The sequence below is a fragment of the Lissotriton helveticus genome, chromosome 5_1 (assembly GCF_964261635.1).
Source record: "Lissotriton helveticus chromosome 5_1, aLisHel1.1, whole genome shotgun sequence".
NCBI lineage: Eukaryota > Metazoa > Chordata > Amphibia > Caudata > Salamandridae > Lissotriton > Lissotriton helveticus.
This window is the reverse complement of record NC_136065.1, coordinates 510,148,965-510,173,566: the sequence shown is the minus strand read 5'-3', so window position 1 is coordinate 510,173,566 and position 24,602 is coordinate 510,148,965. Positions and strand designations below refer to the sequence as shown.

At 43.0% G+C, this 24,602-nt stretch overlaps 1 protein-coding gene across 1 annotated transcript in view; it reads left to right on the top strand.

Annotated features, from left to right (window-relative positions):
- The window catches only part of ANO7 (anoctamin 7), a 221,107-nt gene that overhangs the window by 154,707 nt on the left and 41,798 nt on the right, over window positions 1-24,602 (top strand). The window contains exons 10-16 of the mRNA XM_078640414.1: window positions 4,102-4,198; window positions 4,762-4,905; window positions 17,427-17,564; window positions 18,314-18,412; window positions 19,530-19,632; window positions 21,146-21,257; window positions 23,638-23,692. Coding sequence (XP_078496540.1) covers window positions 4,102-4,198; window positions 4,762-4,905; window positions 17,427-17,564; window positions 18,314-18,412; window positions 19,530-19,632; window positions 21,146-21,257; window positions 23,638-23,692 — 748 coding nt within the window. The remainder of the gene's footprint in view (window positions 1-4,101; window positions 4,199-4,761; window positions 4,906-17,426; window positions 17,565-18,313; window positions 18,413-19,529; window positions 19,633-21,145; window positions 21,258-23,637; window positions 23,693-24,602) is intronic.

Sequence of the window (24,602 nt, the reverse complement as noted above, 5' to 3'; positions counted from 1 at the left end):
TTTCCCTTGGGTGGTCCGTGGCACTATCCATGTGGCAACTGCAGTATCTATAACCAAACCAAATCTTGTGAATTTGTCACTGTAGGCTTACCCCAGGGAAGATGGGGGATTTATCAACTGCTACAAGGAGAACAGTGGCGTAGCAAGTAGGTGGGGGTGGGGGAGGAGGTCCGCCTCGGGCAGCACGAGTTTTGGGGATGGCGGCCTCCACCATTGCTCTTACCTGCATCCATTGCGGGGTGACAAAGGCAGGAATCGCTAGCACTCCCCGCTAAATGCGGCCGCTGCAGGTGGCAAACGCAGGGACTGCCCCACGGGCGACAAAAGGTCTGCCTACTCCACTGAAGGAGAATGTGGTGTATCTCATCTGTCTATGTAACCTTCTATATAAAGGAATAATGACTCGAAAAACTATTGATGTTGACGGACAAAACAATACACCCCAGAAGACTCTAAATGGACAGCCATAGAACACATCACTGCATCTGGGATGCTGTACAGTTTGGCTGAAATTCATTGTCAAAGCCAATACTTCTCAAAGACAAGACCTATTGGCTTTGCCGACATTTGTTTGAATGTGTATTGCTTTGTTGTCCTGATGAAAGTACTCTTTTTAATTTGAGCACTGAAACACGTTGACTAAGTAGACTTTATAGGGCGGAGAGCGGCATTACCCTCCGTGGCTTAACACCGTGCTCCTCCACTTCTGAAACCCAGGGCTGCACCATATTTACAAGAATACGGTGCAGCCTTGTGTTTCCCCTTGTGCTCGTGCTAATTTAGCTGCCTAATTTAGCACCATAGTGCAAGAGTGCCTGCTTGAGGGGAATGATTATTTATATGCAGGAAGGGACACCTTCCTTCACATAAACAATCAATGGTGTTTTGTTGTCTCTATGTGTGCACAATGCAGCACACATGGAAACAGCAAAAGCGAGGAGAAAGTAAACATTTCTCCTCGTTGCACCAGGGTAGGACCAGGTTTTCCCTGGTCTTAATTTTGGCACTGCCCCATATTTACGCCAACCTTGTAAATATGAGGCAGGATCAAAATCAAAGGGTATTGCGGTGGAACGTCCACCACAACACCCATTGCCTGCCCTTTTCACTCTAAGTATAGCGTGAAAGAGTTCCTTATTCACAAGGCAGCGTTATGCCACATTAAGTGAATTAACGCCGCCTTGTAAATAAGGCAAAGCCCCTAACGCTACCACACCGTCGAGAAAAGTGATGCTGTGGTGGCGATAGGGGCTTGTAAATATGCCCCTTTATACTGTACTGCTGCACTAACTCAGCCTGAATTAGTGGGATCCTACTATAAGGCTTATCTAATCCTGCCCTTCTCACCAATGGAACTTTATCCATGAAGAGGGATTCTCACAGAGGCTCACACTGTAGCATAAACATTTCTAACAAAGACTGTGTAGAAGTAGCCTTTGAATCCACCCATGGTAAAGAACTTTGGCATCCATTCTGCTATAAACCAGAAGCAAAAAGAGGACCTCAGAAGGAGTGCATCTAAAAGGTTCCAAGGGCCATATTACCAAGAGAGGGCGATACATTATCGCCGCTGTTATCGGTAGAAAACTGCCGATAAAGCGGCGATAATGGGCTTGATAATATGCCCTTGCGAATACCCATAGAAGCCCAGGTTCTGGTGTTAACCTGGGCTTCTATGGGAATTCACTTGGGCATATTATCAAGCCCATTATCGCCGCTTTAGCGGCAGTTTTCTGCCGATAACAGCGGCGATAACAGCCGCGCCCCGTGGAGGGAGTTACAGTGGGGCAGGAAGGCGGGGAGGGGGAGGGGCAGGGTGGGGATGCTAAAAACCGGCACATGGATAATTGCAGGTAAGTCAACAATTTAATTAATAAAACGAATTTCGTAGCGCGCCTTGCATCGCAAAATGCGATGCAGTGCGCGCTATGAAATTCGTATTACTAATTAAATTGTTTACTTACCTGCAATTACCCATGTGCCGGTTTTTAGCTCCCCCCACCCTGCCCCTCCCCCTCTTCCTGCCCCACCGTAACTCCCTCCACGGGCCGCGGCTGGGCGATAATGTATCGCCCTTTCTTGGTAATCTGGCCCTCGGTTCCGAATTTACTAGATGAGGGATCCCTGTGTGTTTTGTGCTAGCTGTTGATGACTGATTTGACAGTCAGAAGGCGCACGGGAACATTTAAGAGAGTACATTTGAGAGATTCCCAAGTTACCCACCACCTCTGCATGGTTTTTGGCAGACAGAAATGGTAAGAGATATTTGAGTTTCAAAAGTGATAATTTGATTACTGAGCTCACCTGTGAGCTTGTGAAGGCATCTAATAAACCAAGAAGTAGGAACTCTACAAGTTTGAGTAGGGAGAGGTACCCTTCTAACTAAAAGGGACAGTGTCAATTAACAATAGAAACAAGAAAGGATTCCTTTTGTATCACTCACTCTCTCTGTCAATAACGCCCACCGATGTATGATTTTATGTGAGTAAATAAAAAATAAATCACTCTTTCACTACCAAACACTGCACTATCTAGGCACTGAACACTGTTTAATGCAAAAATGTCTAATTTATTCAAAATTAGCAAAAAATTACATATTCAAGAAAGTTAAAATATACAATATTGTATCACAATAAAAATAACAAATATTAAAACCAGTCTGAGCGTCTATATAAAATTTTGCATCACCAATACATCTCGATATTCTGTAGAACACATTCGTTTGTTGCAAAGACAAATAGCTCTGATTTGTAAAACCACAAGGTTAACTGTCGCCAAATATCTCAAACATTAAAAATCATTATCACAAGTTGTCAACTCAGCGTTTTGGTGGTTTTAAGTTGGTTCAGCCCACCTTCTTCAGGACATAACATTTTAAAACATAGGTTTTTCTAAAAAGATAGAAAATAATATTCAAATATACATTCCAATAAATAAAGTTACATTAACATGCTTGGTGTCCACATTATTTCTAGCCAGTCCTCCTATTGCATAATGTGCCCCTTCATACACTCACATTCTTATATTCTTCTTGTTTCACGCCCTTGCATGTATACACTTTGCTTCCAACCAATAATCAATATTCTTTATAGAACTCTTTATACATTTGTTACTAAAGCCTCTGAATTCCTTTTTCGTTCCTTTATTTTTTAACTTTCATTCTATGCAATAGGAGGACTGGCTAGAAATAATGAGGGCACTGAGCCTGTTTATGCAAATTTGTTTGTTGGAATGTATATTTGAATATTATTTTCTATCTTTTTAGAAAAACCTATGTTTTAAAATATAATGTCCTGAAGAAGGTGAGGTGAAACAACTCAAAACCACCAAAACACTGCATCGAAAACTTGTGATAACGATTTGTAATGTTTGTGATATTTGGTGACAGTTAACCTCGTCGTTTTACAAATTAGAGATATTTTCTTTACAACAAACAAATGTGTTCTACAGAATATCGAGATGTATTGGTGATGCTATTATGTATATAAATACGCATATTGGTTTTAATATTTTTTTATTATTATTGTGATAAAATATTGTATACCGTATATTTTAACTTTGAATATAGAATTGTTTACTAATTTTGAATAAATTAGACATTTTTACATGAAACACTGTTAAGTGCCTAGATAATGCAGTGTGTGGTTGCGAAAGGGTGATTTTTTATTTACTCACATAAAAAAACATACATCTGCGGACGTTATTGAAAGAGAGAGTGACAGGTACAATTAGGAACATCAACTAAAGTTAAAGGGAGAATTAAATTGTATCTCTTACTAAGGAAAAACCTTAACTCTTGACTAAATTCTCTGTTTTTCTACAATGTAGTTTGAAATCATTGGTTTTTAGTTGGCTTTCTAAAGCTGCTATGCCCGTCGAGATGGTGGAGAACTGACACTAACTTCCAGTAGCATGTAGTTAAACCTATATGTCGTCTGTATTAGAGTGGAAACAGGTGGATGTCATGGAGCAGACCCACTGGTGGATTCAGTTAAAACATAAATAAACAAGGGCTATGGGTTGCTTTATGTCAATATTAAATGACACTGCGTGCTGTTTTTTACCTATATTTTCATTAATAGGTCTTCCTTTCCCCAACAGGAAGGAGATCTGCGACAGCGGGGGGAAGTACCTGATGTGCCCGCTCTGTGACACCTGTGACACGTGGAACATTTCTGAGATCTGTCCAATGGCAAAGGTGAGACACCCATAGTAATGCCACTCAAGGCCTTTCCAGGGTCTTCTAGTGAGGCTAAAAGACTATAGAGGAGAAGTATTGACTCTAAGGGGTAGGGAAAGGGATGTTAAGATAGTTGTGCAACACAGGGGTACTGCTGTGGGCCATTCTGTAGGAACTCTGGCAGTAGTGTATGGTGAAGGATTGCTGCTTGCAAGGACTTTTGTATGTTCTTTGGGTGTTGAGGGGGTTTCTGTAGAATCACTGGCTGTGAGTGAGGGTCAAGGGTCGCGGACTCTGAGCTTTAATATAGGATTTTTGGATGTGACCTTCATTGTACGATCAATAGCTGTCAACTTTGTTGTGGGAATCTTTGGGTATGAGCTTTATTGTAGGATCACTAGCTGTGAAGTTTCTGATTGAAGGATCACCTCCACTTCCCATCCCTTCCATCTCACAGTATCGACAGATTTTCAGGTGACTTTTTTCTCTTTCCTTTTTCTTTCTCTCCTTCCCATCGACCCCCTTTGCTCTTCTTACCACAAAGGCTCTGCACATCTTTCCTGATTTCTGTTATTTTTCAGGTTGGGTACCTCTTTGACCACCCTGGGACAGTGTTCTTCAGCATCTTCATGTCTTTCTGGGCTGTGGCCTTTCTCGAGTACTGGAAGCGTAAGAACGCTTCCTTAGCGCATCACTGGGACTGCATGGATTTCCAAGAGGAGGAGGTACATTTTTGTATCATGTTGCATATCACTAACATTCTTTGATTTTTCTCATCCTATTTCATCCCATCTTTCTATACAGTTTATTGCATTCCAAAATAAGGTTTTATGACTAACTACAGGAAGCAGCTAGGACATTCCTTCTCCTTGCTCTTCCTCTCTGCAGTGGTCCTCACTTAAAATCTTCATTCTACGTACCTGCATTATTCAGTATTCCGGATTCATGCGCTACCACAAATCACGATCCCCCATTCACCCGCTTCACACACGCCAAATATATGAATACTACCACACAACTTCTGCCTCCCCCAAATAAATTACACAACTATACTGCAATTTTTTTCTCTTAGCCAACTCAAAACAACCAAGTTGTAGGAAAACCTGAAACCAAAACGTATATACATAAAACCTACAAAGGCAGGGAAATGCACTCCTGTGATTTTGTTCCGTTAATTTGTCTTTCGGAACTGGGATGTGTAGTATTCTTTTTCAGCTGGCAAACTTGGTCCAAGTAGTCCACAGTTTGGTAAAGTTGCTAGTTTGGTGAAAACTCACATAACTACATCTACAGGTAAAGTCCCACACTAAAAACAAGCATTTGCAAAGCCAATAAGTCTGGCATTCTCAAGCTTATTCAATGATCAAACATTTATTTTAGTTTTAATTGCAAGCATATACCACAAACTAGCAAAAAAGTTTAAACCATGCATCTAAGACTGCCACATCTTGCAATAAAAGTCCTAAAATTAAAAACATGAACTGATGTGGTCATTTTACTGGTGATATGTTTTAAATACCAAACCTTTCAGTTTGAACAATGCATTTTATTATTAGTATTTGTGAAGCAAAGTAGAATAATCATCACCTAATCAAGCAGTCAAATTGCAGTCAGCTACATTGTGACAATGATACATATGCACTTTATTAAAGCTACTTTGAAAATGAGACAGAAAAAGTACCACAATCTTACTAGACACCCGAAGTGCATGACAAAACAAAGCAGTCATTTAAATGTAATTAAAAAAAATAATACACATTTTGAGCAAGATGTGGTACTGAAGAGAAGGGAACTACTTTAAGTGAATGGGAACCTTTTTTCATATGCTTTTTGCACTGGCTCAAAGTGAAGCCTGCCAATGGGTAAAGAGGGCCAGTGCTTAATTTGTTAAAAAAAGAAATGCTAGGGCCTTCATCAGGAGGCCACGGCTGCTTACACCACCCACCCAGTGCCCCTGGCAGTGCTGCCAGTGACAGTACCAACACAACTACTAACACTCACACTCCTGCAAGTGTTACAATTCAGACTATTCCAACCCCCAAACCTACAAGGGTGACTTGTGCGTCAGTATTGGTATTTTTTTGTGTATATCAAAGTAATAATCAGCAGTTGTTGTGCTCATCTCTAAATTAGACTAACAGCGCCACTGCGTGGCAGACTGCCATAAGTGACATGTTGACAAATAAGTCCTGGTGCCGAACACCGGAAGTACTTGTTCAAATTAAGCACTACTTATTTTAAAAGATGCAAATGGATTTGCAGACAAGTGAGTTTTGACAGTGTAATGTTATTTCTATGAAGGCAAATCTGCTTGCAGTAGCAGGTTGGAGCTGTTCCAAGGTGGGGACAATTTTAAAAGGGAGTGAACACACAAACTCAAAGGGCCTCATTTATGGAAAGTGACGCATCGCTACGTGAAAACAGCTATGCGTCACTTTTCATTGCGCTCTCCTTGCGACAAGCTGGATGCGTCATATTTTCAGTATGACGCATCATGTCGCAAGGAGTTACAGATACGTCAGTATTTCAGACGTATTGGTAGGCGCAAAAATGACGCATTGCTAGAGTGTGTCACAAAAGTGACGCAATTCCATCCATGGGTCATTTTCACATGGGCAAGCCCCATTTCAAATGTTCCTGCATCAGTCTTACACCTGCTGGGAGGCAGGCGTAAGATATTGACGCATTTGCGTCCTAGAAGTGATGCAGTGAAACTCATAGATTTCACTGCATCACTTATACCTGGAGCAGGTATAATGTGGCGCAGGGGTTTACAAAGTGACGCATCTACCTAGATGCGTCACTTTGTAAATATGACGCGACATGGTGCATTGTTTGCGCTGCTTGTGCGTCACAAAATTGACGCACCAGCAGCGCAAAAGTGATGCAAGGGCTCATAAATAAGCCCCAAAAAGTTTGTGGGTATTCGTCAGGTTAATGCTTATTGTTTTCCTCCATGAAACCCATTTGTAAGTTTCCTCCTGTCAAGGCCACGAGAAACTCTTTTTTTTCAGGAAGAGAATGGTGTGGGGACACCTCACAAATTGGTGATCTGGGGGTGTAAGAAAAGCGATTTCTCCTGTGGCGTAATGAAACCTTAGGGGCCCACTTACAGAGTGTGATGAGGGCCCCCACAACATCCAAGCCAGTCTTGTCTCCCATAGCCTACGTTTGCAAAGCTTCACACAGACAAGTTTAACGGGGGGAAAGGCCCAACAATTACCGGGACAGGGGTGTTTTGGAACATGTTATTCCCCATCACTGAGGAAAACCATAAATAGGTGCTACATAGATGCTGTTTATTGCATCTGATAAATTCCAAATCCAGGGGTGTTAGACTTTATCGGGTGCAATAAATGCCCTATACATCTGCAGCACTGAAAATCAGGGCCTATGTGCTGTTTCAACTTTCACTTTTTCCTCCTTCACTTTTTCTCTCTCTCTGCTCCTTTTGCCATCTGTCGCTATATGACCTCTCTCTCTCTCTTCAGTCTCCCGGTGTCTGTTATTCAACTGTGTTTTACACTCTGCATGTCTCTCTTTGTATCTCTCGCTAATGTCTATATTTTCTCTAAATTCTTTCTCGTCTGCTCACATTCAGCTACTTTGCTCGGAAATCTCTTTATAATTTAGCTCTCACTCTGTCTCTCTCTTTCACTCAGCTGTCACTTACAGCCTGATTCATCAAGCTGATTTGCGCTCGCAAAGGGCCAGATTCTGAGAATCTGGCCCTTTGCGAGTGCGATTTTTGCATTTGGGATTCATCATCCCAAATGCAAAAATCTCTATTACCGAAATCGCATATTTGCGAGGAATTGGATTTGAGGAATCTCTAATAGAGATTCCTTAAATGCAATTCATCAACCAAATAGAAATAGCGAAATCGCAATATTTGGTCTCAATTTACCACCAGGTCTGACTTGGTGGTAAATTGCGTAAATAGTGTAAATAGCACTTTAGTGCATTTTTTTCTTTTGCATGTTACACACACACATGTCCTTTGGACATGTGTGTGCGCAACACCTGTTCAAATGTGCATTTTAGGGGTGCTACAGGGTGTCCTTTGGACACCCCTGGCACCCTTAAAATCGCTATCTGATTTGTGAGTAGCAAATTGCTACTCGCAAATAAGGGATACTCCCCATTCATTCCTATGGGCCTTTTGGCCCATAGGAATGAATGGGGAGGTATTCCTTTTTTTGCGAGTAGCAAATTGCTACTCGCAAATAGAGAACATGTAGGAATCGCTATTTATTTAGCAATTCCTACATGAATACCGTTTTGCGAGTCCTCAATAGCGAATCGCTATGATTCGCTATTAGGGGCTCGCAAAACGGCCCCTTGATGATTCAGGCTGTTACTCACTTAACTCTTTATAGTTTTTATCTCTTACTCTTTATGGGTCCTTCATAGTGCCCGCTCCTTGCTATTTCTCTTTCCCTGGTGGGTAATTCCCTGTTTGTCTCTGTTCTTACTTTCAACTCATGTGTGAAGTGACACAGTCACACGGGCGCCATTAATTTTCTATTTTGCAACAATAAAGCAATACATGCTGCAACTGTGATTCTTCAGCCAACTGACATGCATATCTCACGGAGCGGGCTTCTGACAGGCAGCAGCAGTTGCTGTTCTATATTTTGCTAGATTGTACGGGCATAGCATGGGTGCCTTAGGGGCCCTCCAGTCCCGGGGCCCCCGCTGCTCTGCAGGGGCTGCGGGGCTGTGCCTTACGCCCCTGCCCTGGCGATAAAATAACCGTACAGGTGAAAATTCATTTAATTGCGACATTTCCTCATGTTGAAATCTACATTACCTTGTGCAACAGAATTTTCCAAAGTGAGGCTCCCTGTAGTTCTCCTGAACATTTCGGACACTCCAAAAAGCTGGAAATTAACTCAAAAAGTATGAAGTAATGCTTGTCTTATTTGTCCATTGCATCACACGTTTGTGTTTTTCTGTAATTCAAGGCCTATGTCATTTTGTGAATATATTTTGTCTTGTTCGGGATGCGGCAGCATTCAGAAGTACACAGAGAGGTCTCATTTATGTTTTTTTTGCTTGCTGTGCTGCCCTACGGCAAAAGAAAAGGGCACGCATGCGCCATATCTATTAGTTACGGCGCATTCCCGTCCTTTTCCCCTGCATCCCTGACACCTTCCTGCACAAAAACAATCACAAGAGGCTTTTTCCTCTTTCTATGTGTGCTGCAGAATGCAGCACACATAGAAAAAGGAAAAAGCAAGGATAAATAAAGATATTTCTCCTCGATGTGCCTCCCATATGCCTCCCCTGGGGAGGCATACGTTTTTGTGCCTGCCTCAAATTTACAATTTCTCGTAAATCTGGGGCAGTGTAAAAAAGCCATGGATGTTGCTGGGAACGCCCCCAGCAACACCCATGGAACGTCCCTTTCACATAGTAATCTGTGTGAAAGGGGCATATATTTATACGGCCATGAAAAGCCACGTAACGTGGCTTTACGCTGCCTTATAAATATGCCAGTGGCACATTGTGCCACCGAAATGTAAAAAAGTGAAGTTCCGGCGGTGCAAAAGTGCCAGTAGGGCCTCATAAATGAGGCCTGAGGTATTCAGATAAGATGCAGTACTTTTGCACGGAAAGTAAAGACAGCATAACATAGTATCTATAGAGAATGGATTTCTGCTGGTGTCATCCCCTATGCCGGCACAGAAACAGGATGCTATGTGCCAGTACAACCTCTCACCATGGAGCAGAGGGGATTATGAGCTGTCCAGTGTAGAATTTGTCCTGAGATCATACTCTTCCAGTACAACAGTAACGACCCATTGCTTTCTGATGAAAAACACAGCATTCCATCTCATAGGTCCCTGCTTCCACTAAGTACATAGGGGCATATTATCAAGCCTAGGTGATAAAATTATCGCCCCTTTATCGGCAGAAAACTGCCGATAAAGCGGAGATAATGGGCTTGATAATATGCTCTATGGAATTCCAATCGAAGCCCATGTTAGATGTGATTTATTTAAGCAATTTGTAGAGCGCGCAAATACCTATGGGTGTCTCAGTGTCAAGGACGGAGATGGTGGTAGTGAGGCGGAATGCAGAATATTGGGTGAATAGCCAGGTCTTTAATAGCTTCCTGAAAGTGAGCAACGTTGGACATGCTTTGATTTGTGGGGGAAGAGTGTTCCATAGTCTTGCCGTGGCTACAGTGAATCTTTTGTCTCCCCAGGAGATCTTGTATGTACGAGGGACCGTGAGGAGATTGGCAGATGAAAATCGTAAATGTCTGCGGGGAATGTGAGTGGACAGGGCTTTCCTTAGATAATTGGGACCTGTGTTATGAATTGCCTTATAGGCTAAGCATAGGGCCTTGAATTTAATGCGATTGGTGATTGTAAGCCAGTGCAGCTTGTGCACCACTGCGGAAATGGGGTTGTGTTTGGGGGTGTCTGTGATGATCCTGGCGGTGGCATTTTGTATCAGCTGTAATTTATTGATGCCCTTTTTCTGTGCATTCAGGAGTAGGCCGTTGCAGTAGTCTACTTTAGACACAACAAAGGGTGCTTATCAAGGTTTTTCCTGTGTTGGAGGGAAGGAATGGTAGAAGTTTTTTGATTATTCTTAGTGTGTAGAAAGCAGAGGAAGTGATGGCATTGGCGTGGGCTGCAAAGGAGAGTTTGTCATCAAATATGACCCCAATGTTTCTTTCTTTCTGTACTGGTGATGGGGGGTGGGGCCCCAGAGCAGTAGGCCACCAGGTAGGGGACCATGTAGGATGTAAATTGCCGAAGATCATGACCTCCGTTTTTTCTGAGTTTAGTTTTAAGCAGTTTTTGGCCATCCAGGAACTGATGGCGATCATGCCTGCTTGAAAACTGGCCGCTATTTCTCCTACATTGTTGTTGATTGCTAACACCAGTTGCGTGTCATCGGCATAGGTGGTTAGCCCCATCCCATGGGTCTTGATGTTTTTGGCCAGGTCCGACACGTAGATATTAAATAGTGTCGGACTGAGGGATGATCCCTGTGGCACCCCACATGGGAGTGTGAAAGAGGGGGAGTTGTATTCGCCGAGGCTCACAAGCTGGGAGCGATTTGCCAGGAAAGAGGCCAATAAATCTTTGGCCTTGAGTTTGATACCCATATTAGAGACACGTCGATCAGGGTGGCATGATCGACCGTGTCAAAGGCAGCCGACAGGTCCAGCAGTATAAGAACTGCTGTCCCGCCTTGGTCTCTTGTGGCTCTGATCTCATCTGCAGCTTTGATAAGAGCAGTTTCAGTGCCGTGGCCTGTCCTAAAACCAAACTGTGATTCGTCGAGGAGATTATTTTCTTCAATGAAGTGGGCCAGCTGCGTATTCATTATTTTTTCAAAGATTTTTGCTGGGAAGTCGAGGCTAGTGATAGATCTGTAATTTTTGGTGTCCAGAGGGTCTAGGTGCTGTTTTTTAAAGAGAAGTTTAATGATTGTCCTTTTCCAGGTTTCTGGGTAGATACCTGTATTATTGAACATGGCATTGCATATTTCTGTAAGTTTGGGTGCTAAATGATCTGGGATGAGTTTGGATACCGAAGTGGGACAGGGGTCTGTAGAGGAACCTGATTTGATTGTGAGGATAAGATCCTGAACTTGTGAAACAGGAATTTGATTAAATTGTGAAAAAGAGGGAGCCATACTTTCATTGTCGACAAAGGTAGGCAAGGTGTTCTTTGATTGAGATGCAAAGTTATCGTATATTGAGCTGACCTTGTTTTGAAAAGCCCTGGCTAATGAGTTGCACAGTTCTTGAGAGGGGGCGGGTGGGGTATTGACTTTTGATCCTGAGAGTTTGGTGACTACCTGGAAGAGTGGTTTGGTGGAGTCTTAGGCCATTTCTATTTGGTTGGTATAGTATTTGCTTTTTTCTGATATAATGAGAAGTTTGTAGTGTAACAGTGCTGATTTATAGCAGGCTTTGTCGGTCCGGTGGTAGTTTCTGCGCCATCGTCTCTTGATGTTTCTACAACATTGTTTTTCTAACTTTAGGGTGTCTGAAAACCAGGGGGCAGAGGCGGTGGTTCTATTCTTGGAGAGATTTTTTTATGGGCACCGTGGACTCTAATGCATTGCTTAACCAATCTAAGTAGTTGGCGGAAGCTAGTGTTGGATCCAGGTTGGGCAAGTAATTAGATGCCAGTAACTGAGATTTAAGGAGCTGCTGATTTATTGAACCCCAAGCTCTAAATTGGGAGGCACGTTTGCTAGGGAGTGAAAGGGGAGCTGTGTTAGCTTGAAGTGTAAAGAGGACTGCCCAATGGTCTGTCCAGGTGAGGAGAAGTGTTTTACTTAGTGCTAACTTAGCGTTGTTTGAAAAAGTCAGTTAAAGAGTGTGGCCTGCTTTATGTGATGGACCGACAACCATTTGGTGGAGGTTAATGGATTCTAGTTCTGATAGCAAGGTGGTGGTGTCATTATCTTTAAGGTTATCAAGATGGAAGTTGTAGTCAACAAGGTGAAGTCTGATTCCCCTGCTGCAGGTTCGAGTAAGCTGCCTAGGGAAGAGATGAACTCCGATCGTGGGCCTGGCTGGGCGATATAGGAGGATTCCTTTAAAGTTCTGCAGATTGTGGACGACGTTCTCCGCATCCTGAATACTGGAAATGTATGTCTTCTTATTCTCCTTGATCTCTCTGCTGCATTTGACACAGTCCACCACCTCGCTGATAAATATCCTGAACCATCGAATAGGAATTGAAGGTGTAGTCCTAAACTGGTTCAGCTCCTATCTAACGGATCACACCCTAGTAGTAACAACTGGGAGCTCTGTCCCTATTTAATCTCTATCTGGTGCCTCTCTATGTAACACTTAGAAGCTCTGGGATCCTCTGCCACCTTTACACCGATGATACCCAAATATACTTAAACATCACATCCCCACCGATGATACCCAAATTCATCTGAAGGTCGCATCCCCAGATGACATCATCCACCTATCCAACACCATGATAAGAATTTAATCATGGATGTCAGATCACCACCTCAAACTAAACCCTGTGGAAACAGGGGGCCTCTTTATGAAAGGTAACGCATCGCTGCGTGAAAACAGTGATACGTCACTTTTCACTGCACCCTCCTTGCGACACCAATGATGCGTCATAATTACAGTATGACACATCATGTCACAAGGAGTTACAGATACGTACGTATCTGTAGGCGCAAAAATGACGCATTGCTGGAGTGTGCCACAAAAGTGACGCAACTCCAGCAATGGGTCATTACACATGGGCAAGTCCCATGTGAAATGTGCCTGCGTCAGTCTTATGCCTGCCACGAGGCAGGCGTAAGACATTGTGTCCTAGAAGTCCCAAGTCCACTGTGTCCTAGAAGTCCTAGAAGTGGCGCAGTGAAATCTATGAGATTTCATTGCGCCACTTCTAGGACACAATGTCTTACGCCTGCCTCCCAGCTCATTCTTTAATGAAATTAGGTTGTTCAATAATCTGTAAATCAATTATTCGCAGGTGTGCCAATTTAAAACCTGATGACCAGTTGAGTCATACTTGCCACTTTGATGGGCTGCTTAGTGCAGTGTTTGGCAGCTCTATAAATGCCCCTGCTCCCAACGCTTACATTATGGCTGCTTTGTGATATGGACACATTTCTCAGCTCCTGCACCTCTCTGTAAATAAAATGTATGAATGGATCTAAGCTCTGTAATGTAAATTGTAAGGATCTAACGGGTAAGTCATGCATTGTATTGCTGCATATATTCAGTGCTTACTACCCCTATGTGGGGCACTGATTTTGCTTGCCTACATGAGTTGCATGCTACACTGTTTAGGTTGGTGGTTGGAAGTATGTTCTCTTTGTTTTGAACATTCGTGGGAAGTGTTTCTATATTGTTCATGAGGACCACTGAGGTGTGGTTATCATATTATGGGACACAGCGCTTAGTAATTCATTGGACGAAGAAGTGTGAGAGAAAGGGGCACAGTTTATGGCTTGCAGTAAGTTGGTAGCTTTGACCAGCTCTGCATTTCCCTTTAGAGTATTTCTTATGTTCTTAGTCCACTGAGCTGATGACAGCACATGCTGTCCATTCTGAGATATTTGTTTAAATTTGAAGGCCCTAAGCGAGCAAAAGTTAAAGAGAGAAATGGCGGATAGATCTGCCGGGGTGGACTTTGTTAATATCATTCCATATCTCATAGGTGTTGTGTGATGTAAAGAAACGGTCATAGTATGTAGCTTTTTTGGGACCTGAGTCGGTGGAGTAAATTGAAATCCCCCATTGGCCAGCGGTATGTGGCAGATCTCTTCAGTTATTCAACACGTGATCAGTTGGTGCGGGGTCTTTATTTGATTGGGACTGGTACAGTGCTGAGTGACGGACAACACCTGTAGCCGTATCGTCTTATGTGAGTCTAAGAGAGTCAAGCAGAATGAGAGAATTATTATGCACCATTTATGAACTACAATTCTGTCCAACCGCTGAGTGTTCTGGCACTGGTATTAGAATGAGTTCTGAAGTGTATTGTATTGTATTGTAATTGCATTTACATAGCACTTACCACCACCTATGCAGTGTTGTAGCACTTTACGCCACACAGCACACTGCTCCAGAACCCAGGGTTAGTAGTTTTTTTTGGTTATTGTTGGTTATTGGAATTAGTCTTGCGCTCTTGCCTCAAAAATGATTATTACAGTGCAGGTGTAAATACTGTAGAGGCAGTGAATGCATCAAGATAAACATTCATATGATTTGATGACTATAAGCAGGAGGAGGGGTTAGATGGGTAATGTTAACCTAGTAGAAGTAAACAAGAAACAATTGGAGAGAGAGAGAGAGTCTTGTTAAGTTCACCCCAAAACAAGCGTGGGTCTCCTTGTGTTCCCATGCGGAGGGGGGGGGGAGGGGGGTGTTGTAGGAGAGGAACGAGTCTTTCCAATTAAGTTGATACTGAACTGCTTCCATGAAACAGGCCTACAACTTCTTTACAAATGTTTCTCACCTTTCCTTATGTCACGGAGTATCTATAAAACATTGGAATGAAATGATACCTTAATGAATTGCCAGTGGTTATGAATAGTTGGTACAAACATTTGCCTTCAACCACCTTGCTGACATTTCCTTTTGCGGGCATTTTTGCCATTTCGATGGTGATTACGCAGATTATTTGATCTCTTTTTACCATTTCTTCTAATAACTCTACACTTGGTAGAAAGGAGGGAGCTGCACATTCAAGCAGAAACAGGCATTGGCAAAACCAATAGCTCTTGCCACTAAAATATATTGGTTTTTCCAATGCATTTTGGCGATGCTTACAGCATTGGCATCAGCAAGATACTGTGCAGCACAGCCAAAAAAGACCAAAAATTTTTATGATATGGCTGTAGCAACTGTACATGTGGGAGAGCAAAACGGGGTTGGGAGAAGCACATAAGCAAGAAAGCAACTTGGAGTGCAGGGGAGGGGTGTTTGTCACAGTTGAGGAGTACACTAGAGAGTGAGGTAGACAGCAGTATGGCGTGATAATTAGCTTGTAGGGTGGCATGAGGGAGGGACCTGGAAAATACATGCACTCCCATAGAATACTTAAACAAAAAGAAAAAAGTAGTTCCCTAAACGTGAGCAGTGAAAGTCAACCAGCCAAAAAGGATGGTAAATAACCTGTTCCAGTGTAGGGACAAACAGATAATGGAATAAGATGGACAAGTAAAGCCAGTAACTAAGAAGTGAGAAACTGAGATTGGCAATAAAGTCAACCAAGTATAAGCAATGGGTGGGCTATAAGCCCACCGTAAATTCTTGGTAAGCCCACAATAGGTTTAATCCAGCCAGACAGGTTATGCTGTCTGGTAGGCAAGACCTAAAAAGCTGTATAGTTAAGACCCCCTCCACCCCAGATAAGCTGTCAAGCAAATTAAAGCCAGCTACAAACTCCTGCACCTTAAAAGAAGGTCTTTTTTTATTTCCACATGAATGTAAAGAATATTTCCTATGAGAATAGAGAGGGTTGACAACGCACGGTTACATAGAAGGAGATACAGTCGACCAACACAGAGCACGACACATAAATGAAACACACATTCAAAGAAAGACAGGACTTACTTTACATTACCATCTTGCCCCAAAATTGTCTCTCTGCAGCACAAGTGAAAGGTGATAATTTGCCAAATTGTGTCCTTCCAGATGAACTGGAGAAACTTGTGGTGTGCCAGATGAAGTTCATTGAGACATACGCATATTTGGGGGAAAATTACTTCAAACAAAGGCAATGGGAATGCCTAATCTAGTGAATGCCCTCCAGTTTTTGACTTTAAACAACCCAGGTGTTCAAGACTCTGAGATTTATCACCAACCCGCAATGCTTTTTCTTGGAAACTTTTTGTCATCTTCTTGGCTAAAAAACATTACTGAACAAGCTGCCATTTTTAGTGCACTGTTGTCCAACACATGGCTCAAGGACTGACATCCATCCTTCCAGGGCATTTCATGTGCCAGGGAGGAACTCTCCAATCTTCTTTCACAGGAGGAAAGTGAAAAGCTCAACATTCTTGCTTTAAATTAATTGTGTGTCCAATGAGGCGCCAAGCAACAGCCTGTAGAGAGGCCAACGTACTTGTGTTTCCCTTCCACCAGAAATTATTAATTTCACAGACATTCAGCAAAAGCTTGGTCTGAGGTCAGAAATAAACTCAAACCTTACCACCAGATCCCATCAGCGCAGACAGAAAAATCCAGAGTGTCCCTTGAACAGTGTTTCATTAGCTAAATTGAATTTTGAAAGTATTTATAACTTAATCCAGCTCTGCTGCAGTCCACAGGTGACATTCAACTTGCCACGCCACTCGGGTATTTTCCTGCACCATATACCCCGGCCTCTTTGGATGATTAAACATTTTGATTAAGAATTGACTAATGCTGCCATTTTGTATGGTCCATAGCACCAACACTTGCGACTGGATAGAAGTGCCCAGTGTGTAGAGTTAAAAAAAAACAGCAATACCAGACTACACAAAAATAGAGGTGATCACACAAAAAGGGGGATTTTTTCACTATTGGGAATCATATTTGGAAAGCAGTGAAGCAACACCCACACAAGAGTATCGTAAATATGTGCAGCATCTTATGAAATCTCTTGCCACACATTTTAGCTGCAGAAATGCCCAAGAACCAATAGGCAACTAACCTTTATATATGTTGATGAAAGGAGCATTCTTTCTAATCAATTATTTGTATTAATCTTGCTGAGATTTACTCTGTATTCTCCTCTAGGAACGTCCTCGGCCCGAGTTTGCTGCCATGGCCCCAAAGATGGAGCAGAACCCAATCACCGGGGTGAAGGAGCCATATTTCCCTAAGCGAGACCGCCTTTCTCGAATTGTGACTGGATCTATGGTCATTATCATTATGGTGAGTATTGGAACTCCTAAAACCATCCACCCAGTCCATCGTCCCTTGCCCTTCTTGGATTCATCCATTGCTCGCTCCATGCACTACCTATTGAGTTTGAAGGAAGAGCAGCTGGAATGTGGAAACAGCTGCCTGAACAGCTGAGGCTAATCTCGGTTGAAATAAAACTTTAGGGACATTAGGATTAAGGTGGTCCTCAGACCCGGCCCTCTCTTCGATGCCTTATACAGCGCCAGAACACTCTGATGAGTAGCTGTGTGCTATAGAAGAATCCATCATTCAGTCATTGATTTAAGGAAGAGAGGAAGCGGGCCACAGAAAAGAAGTTGGAGAAATAGGGCCACTCAGAGGAAAACCAGGTGCAATATGCATTGCAGGGAGAGGGAATTGGGAGTGTAAGACACATGAGAAAATAAACGGATTTGCGCCCTATGAAGAAGATGAAAGAAAGGGGAAAAGACTGGATATTGGATGGCCAAGAAGGCTTTAGCAAATCAAATGTGACAATGCAAACAAATATTGTTGATACTTTCAGTGACTGGATCAAATTTGTCTGAGGTGCAAAACATTAGGCTCATCTATGTCAGCAGAACCATCACGTAGGGGAGTGTTGCACAGGTAGCCAACAGATGGCAAGTCTTAGTAGATGCTGGAAAGCATATATCATTTTTGGGTCAGTTATATACGTGAAAGTCAGTAAAACCTCTTGAAGGCCTTTTGTTGACGTTGGACCATCTTTTTGCCAACAGCTCTGTGTGGTGATGATTTTCCTCGTTTCCGTGATTATGTACCGCGGCATCGTGAGCATGATGATGTACCACACAGGAAACTCCATCTTGATGACACAGGTGAGTCCCCAAAGCCTTTCTCTATCACCTCTTCAAGGACAGCTATGATTTCTCATCATTGATCAGCAGGGCGGACTAGCCGTAGTGGGCACGGGCAATCATTAAAGGTGTTTTGTCTTTCTATGAGTGTTGCAGAAAAGTATTTCTCCTCGTTGTGCCAATCTAACGCCTGCTTTTTTATGGCGTTAGTTTTTGGCACTTCCTTAAATTTACACATCCTCGTAAAGCTGGGGCAGCGTCATAAAGCAATGGGTCTTGCGGTGAAACAAAGACAGCAACACTCATTGCACGCCCCTTTCTCGCAGACCATATTTGCAAAGCAGCGTTAAGCCATGCAAAGTGGCTTAACACCGCTTTGTAAATATAGTGAAGGGCGTTATGCCACCGGAACGTCAATAAAAGTGACGTTCAGGTGGCACAATCCCTTTGTAAATATGCCCCTGTGTTGGGCTCCCTCAACCAAATGCATCTTGAGAGGTTAGCATGACTAACTGTCCATCTCTCAATGCCATCAAATTAGTAAATGTAAATATCCAATTATTCTTAGTCTTAAGGTCTGATTTAGAGTTTGGCAGACAGGCTACTATGTCATAATCATTACAGATTTCCAATCTTCTGTATTACAAGTATATTGTATCATGTGGCACTTGTAAAAAGGTGGATAGGATATCTGTCACATTTGTGATGGAGTAATCTGTCTGCCAAACTCTAAATAAGGCCCTTAGTTGCTATGCTTACCCAATTTCTAAGCAGTCCTCATTGTGCCAAATAAGAGAACTAGGGCCTAGGAAAATACAATGATTTCCCCAGCATCAAACAACATGGACAACAGGCAAGGAAAGATTCGATCTCAGTTCTTGCGGGTATTCACTAAACGCCATATTACTATGTAATTGAACAAATTATATAATAACGTTAGAAGACAGATAATCATTGTCAACTGGAAACTTTTTCTGCCAATCACTAGCACTATTCCCTTCAGACTGAAGGTTCCATCCTGTGCTCTCAAACATGATTCTTGTCACTGTGCTCAGATTAGTGTCTTCTGATTCTTAAAAATTGTTTGCCTCCATTACAACTTCGACTCGTCCATTGATGGTCCTTCGTTCTGTTTCAGGCTGGAAATATCGCAAACATCAGCAGCACTGTGGTGAACCTGATCCTCATCTTGCTCATGAGCCAGGTCTACACCTCACTGGCGGATAAGCTCACCAAATGGGGTAATGATCTTCTGGAGTAATCGGGACAATGAGGTTGAAGGAAGGTTCTTTAAGGCACCTGTGGTCAGTAATCCTATTCTTGTCACACTCACCCACACAACTTGCAAGAATGATTTGAGGTGTGCTCAGAATTCATTTCACACGTCCCCACTGTTATTCACACCTCCAACAACTACTTGCATCCTTGATACTCTAGCTAAATCCTGAGTGTGAGTCAAGTGTGACATAGGCAGGCACTTCTCTCTCTCAGCCCTTGCTCTATGCCACCCTTGAGTGCTGTTGTGTTTCTCAGACACTAGCTTGGCTATCCTAGTGTTGTTGTTGGGTTGAGGGATCCCTACATTTACCACCATCACCTCCTATTTGATTGGATGCCAGTATATGTCATTGGTACATACATTGTTTGTGTCCTTTAGAAATCTCTTCTTTCTAAGAAAACCAGCGTTTTCATGATTAAAAAAGAGGTGGCCATTGCATTGGCTAAATTCAGATTTTTCAGTCTACCTTCTGATTTCCTTATTATGCATCACTGCATGAGGAGATGTGCTGTAAGTTAGACTACAGCTAATAAATCCTACTAGTGCACTCACATATCTAAACCTTACTAGGGTTCATCCTTTAAAATTCATTCAGGATTGTCATCAAGGAATGTTTTGCTTACAGATTTCTAGCCCCTCCCCTTTTTATGATTTTGTCATCTCTTTACCACTTCATAGAGATCCATAGTCTTTGGGTGTATAACCTCTCATGATAATGCCTCACTCGTGGGCTTCCTTGTCCCCAGAGGTGAACTGTGTGATGTGGAATCAGAACGGGTGTATGAACATAGCCCTGCTAATAATCTTTTCCTTAAAATCCCACTCCCTGCCCTCTAGAGGTGTATGATGTGCTGTACAGTAGGACAGCATCCGCAATTTCCTTTTTCCTTCGCCCACTCACATGCACCCCAGTCCTGAAGCACCTGTTTCTTTTTTTTGTTGTTGCAGTTTTATATAGCGCAAACTCGACCCGAAGGTATCAGAGCACTTTACATGAGCACCAGTTGCATTAGAGACAGACACATACATTTTTCTAGGCACGGGGAGATTAAGTGATTTGCCCATAATCACAGAATGTTTAAGCCTTCTGCCAGACTCAAACCTGGTTCCCCAGTTTCAAAGCCGTCCGCTCTGGCCTTTAAGCCACATCCTATCCACATCTATTGGTCGTACAGTACCCATGCACTCCTGCTGATGTCCCCTTTCCCTTCTATGCCCCCCTGTTTAGCTTCATGTCTGCTCTAGCATTCCATGGGGCCCTTCCTTATGGTTACCTCTTTGTATGTATATACCACCATAAGCTCCTCGTCCCCTTTCAGTCATGAGAAAGTCCATAGGATTGGGTCAATGATCTCCTTGCTGCCTATCTTCTCCTCTGTGCACCCCTCTGCCTCCACAAGAGTAGCCGTGAACTTGGGAATTGCTGGAATAACCTTACTTGATGTTTACCTGCTTCTCTTTCTGTCTCCCCATAGAGATGCACCGAACACAGACACTCCATGAAGATGCCTTCACCTTCAAGGTCTTCGTCTTTCAGTTTGTGAATTTCTACTCTTCGCCCTTCTATGTCGCCTTCTTCAAAGGCAGGTGCGGGAAGACAATTAACTCTGGGAATGGGGGTGGAGGGAGTTTGTTCTAGAGACATAGTACAAGTAGAAATTAAGGGAGCGCATTGGGAAATTTGACCCAGGCATGATCCACTCACACAAAGGGCCGGTAGAAAGAGGAAGTGAGTAGCCAACGAAGTGAGGTCATCATTGGTTCTGCTCACCAAACTTTGGATGTGGAGTGTGGATCTGCCGTCAGTCACCAATGGTCAGCATAAGGAACCGTGGCGGTTGGTGACATGTAAACACGGTGGAGTGCAACATAATGTAAAACATACATATGAAACAAAGTACAATAAAACATGCATTAAACATCTAAGAAAGAAAAAAAATAAAAATTACTTACCTTATCCTACTGCACGTCCTCGATGCACTCCAGTCCCTGGCTCCTGATTCCTCTGAGCATGAGGTGACATCACACAGCCAACTACTTTATCCAATCGAGACGCTGCTCTCATGCTGTTAAGCAGCTTGAGTGAAGCGTCTGGATTGGCTGGAGCAGGCTGCCGCAGTGCTCCAAAACACACTGGAGGCCTGTGCCTGTTCTCCAAGACAGCTAGGTTGGGGAGGTTTGAATTACGCTTGTCAGGCTGACGTTAGTATGATAGTCGGTCAAACCTACATTCACCCTTCAAACCAAAGGGGTCACTCCTCATTGCTGCCAACCAGCAGCAATGATGCATTGGCCCTGCTCCCACACTCTGTTTGGCAGAGAGTACAACATAAAATAGTAATAAAATCATTTATTGAGACCAAGTCCTGGGCATGGGAAAACCCAGACAACCCCTGAAAATATGTGGGTGTGGACCCACACTGAAAATTGAGACCAAGTCCTGGGCGCACGTTCAGAGTAATGCTTAAAAGTGTCAATTCACAGTTATGGTACTTAAAGAAAGCTGCAACTGGAAAGCAAGACGGATCCTAGAACTCCTCTCCTGCAATTTCAGGACCTTTTAAAGACGGACACACCCGCCCGTTCTCTACCCTTGGATCCGGAACGTACGGGGGAAGGGACCTACCTGTCCTCCCCAACCCATCAACTTCGCTCTTGTTTACTACTTTTGATCGTACAATACCCGTTTTTGACCGGGTTGAAATTATCACCGGTCCAGCGATATCGCACGTTATCATTTTCTCCAGTCAGCCCTGAAGAGTCACGGGTTAATACCCAGGTGATGAAACACGTGTCGGCTGGTGCTCCTATTTGACATACTCCAAGACATTTATAAATATAATTCTACAAAAAGAACCTACCTAAGTTAACTCGTGTCCTGGTGTGAGATATAAATCAGATCTCTGTGCTTGTCCAGCTCAGACACGCAAGGTTGTCGGTGTTTCCTATAAGAGGGTAAAGGCAAATGAGGACAAAAAAAAGAAAAGAACCTACTGGTGTTGACCTCTGCAATTCTTTCACATTAAGTACCATTACTGTGCATTGACACTCTTAAGCATTACTCTGAATGTGTGCCCAGGACTTAGTCTCAATTTTCACTGTGGGTCCGCACCCACATATTTTCTGGGGTTGTCTGGGTTTTCCCCATACCTGGCAGCACTGTAATTATTCTTTGATCTCATACTCTGCCGTGAATCAGCTTGGGCGCCATTCTTCCTGTCTATTCAAAACCCAACGCAGAACCAGTAATAAAATCATTGATCAACATTTTTTTCACTATTTCTGCTGCAGTGTGCGGGGGGGCAACACTGCTCCGCTCCTATGGAGGGACCGCCGCTGATAGGGGGAGTTGATAGGATTGGGAGGCCTGCAGTAGTTTCCCTTAAATAGGGCCAGCAGAGGGGTTGAGGGATGGGAGTTGGGTCACTCATGGCTGCTCATATTCAGGACTGGGAGAGGGAGAGGAAAAGAGCAGAATGAAGCCAGATGCAGCCTATTAAATTAGGGAACAACAAAGGTAATCGAACCGGGAACACATCACTTTCCAGACCCTGGCCATTGATTGCATCATGCCACTTGTGCACCTGACATAGATATTTTGCAGACCACTTTTGGTCTCCCTGAATTTAAAGGAGCTTCCCTGAGTAAGTATCTGCCCATGATAAACATCGTTGTAATGTATACTTCTATTATACTGGTCTTTTTGAAAACGTTTAGGATACAAGAACTCTCTCTGAAATTGATACAGTAATTATTTGCCTCTTAATGTCACTCCCTAATTAGAAAACGAGTGGTCCTCACTTACCATGTGGACTAAATTACACTAAGTTAGTTTCACCACCTTGTTTTTCTTTCCTTCACCAGGTACATTGTGGTGAATACTATTATTGTCTATAATTTATCAAAAATTGAATTTTCGAGTTTGCAATTGAGTGAATTATATATCCTCTCACTCTTCTACCCTCAGGTTTGTGGGTTATCCAGGCCACTACGGCAAGCTGTTTGGCATGAGGAATGAGGATGTGAGTACGTACAATGCCGGCGACCAGACTGTATGATGTAGGGCGTCCTGCAGGTTAATGCATGACTACTTGGGGATATAGCTGGACCATACAAATTTGCATTGGAGTACAATGGCGAAACAGGACTTAGGCGCACTGAACGAGCTGCGTGTGGGTTTCAGTACTGGTGTTGCAGGCAGTGCTGTAGGTCAGGATTGAGATGCACTGGCAGAATTGTGCCTTCAATGCCAATTAGGCAGTCCTAGCACAGGTAAGAGCGGTGGAGCGGTGGGCCAGGGCAGGATGTGGAAGTAGACAGTCGACAGGATAGGTAAAATTAAATTAAAAAATAAATAAAACCACTTACCTTTCACTTGCTACATCGCCGACTCAGCTATGCAGCGAGCACAAGGTAAGTGGTTTTATTTATTTTAAATTTCATTTTACCTATTCCGTCATCTGTCGACTTGCGCCCACGCCCCGCCTCACCACTCTTATCTTTGCCGGCCACACCTGATGTCAGTACTGGACCAGCAAACTCTGCTACAAGTCAAGATTGTTCTTCATCGCCAGAACTGTGTATTGGAATTCAGTACTCGAATATGTGGAAATGGGTCTCCTGTGTCTCTACCCTGAATTAGCAGGTTGAGACTAAATTGGATTGGAACACATTTGTGTTAGGACTCTGTCCTTATAGTAAATTAATTCTGTAATACAGGATATAGTTTATGTTGGGTTGCGTTCGACCATATCGTAATATCAACCTGTGGATATATCAGGACTGTAATATTAACTCCGAGATATTGTCAAGATAAGTGTAGATTCATGATGCTCTGATATTTTGGGAGTCAACGTTATGGTCAGGATATTAATGCAGGTGGATATTCCAAACATGATAATGAAGCACACCACCAGACAACTCATTTATTTT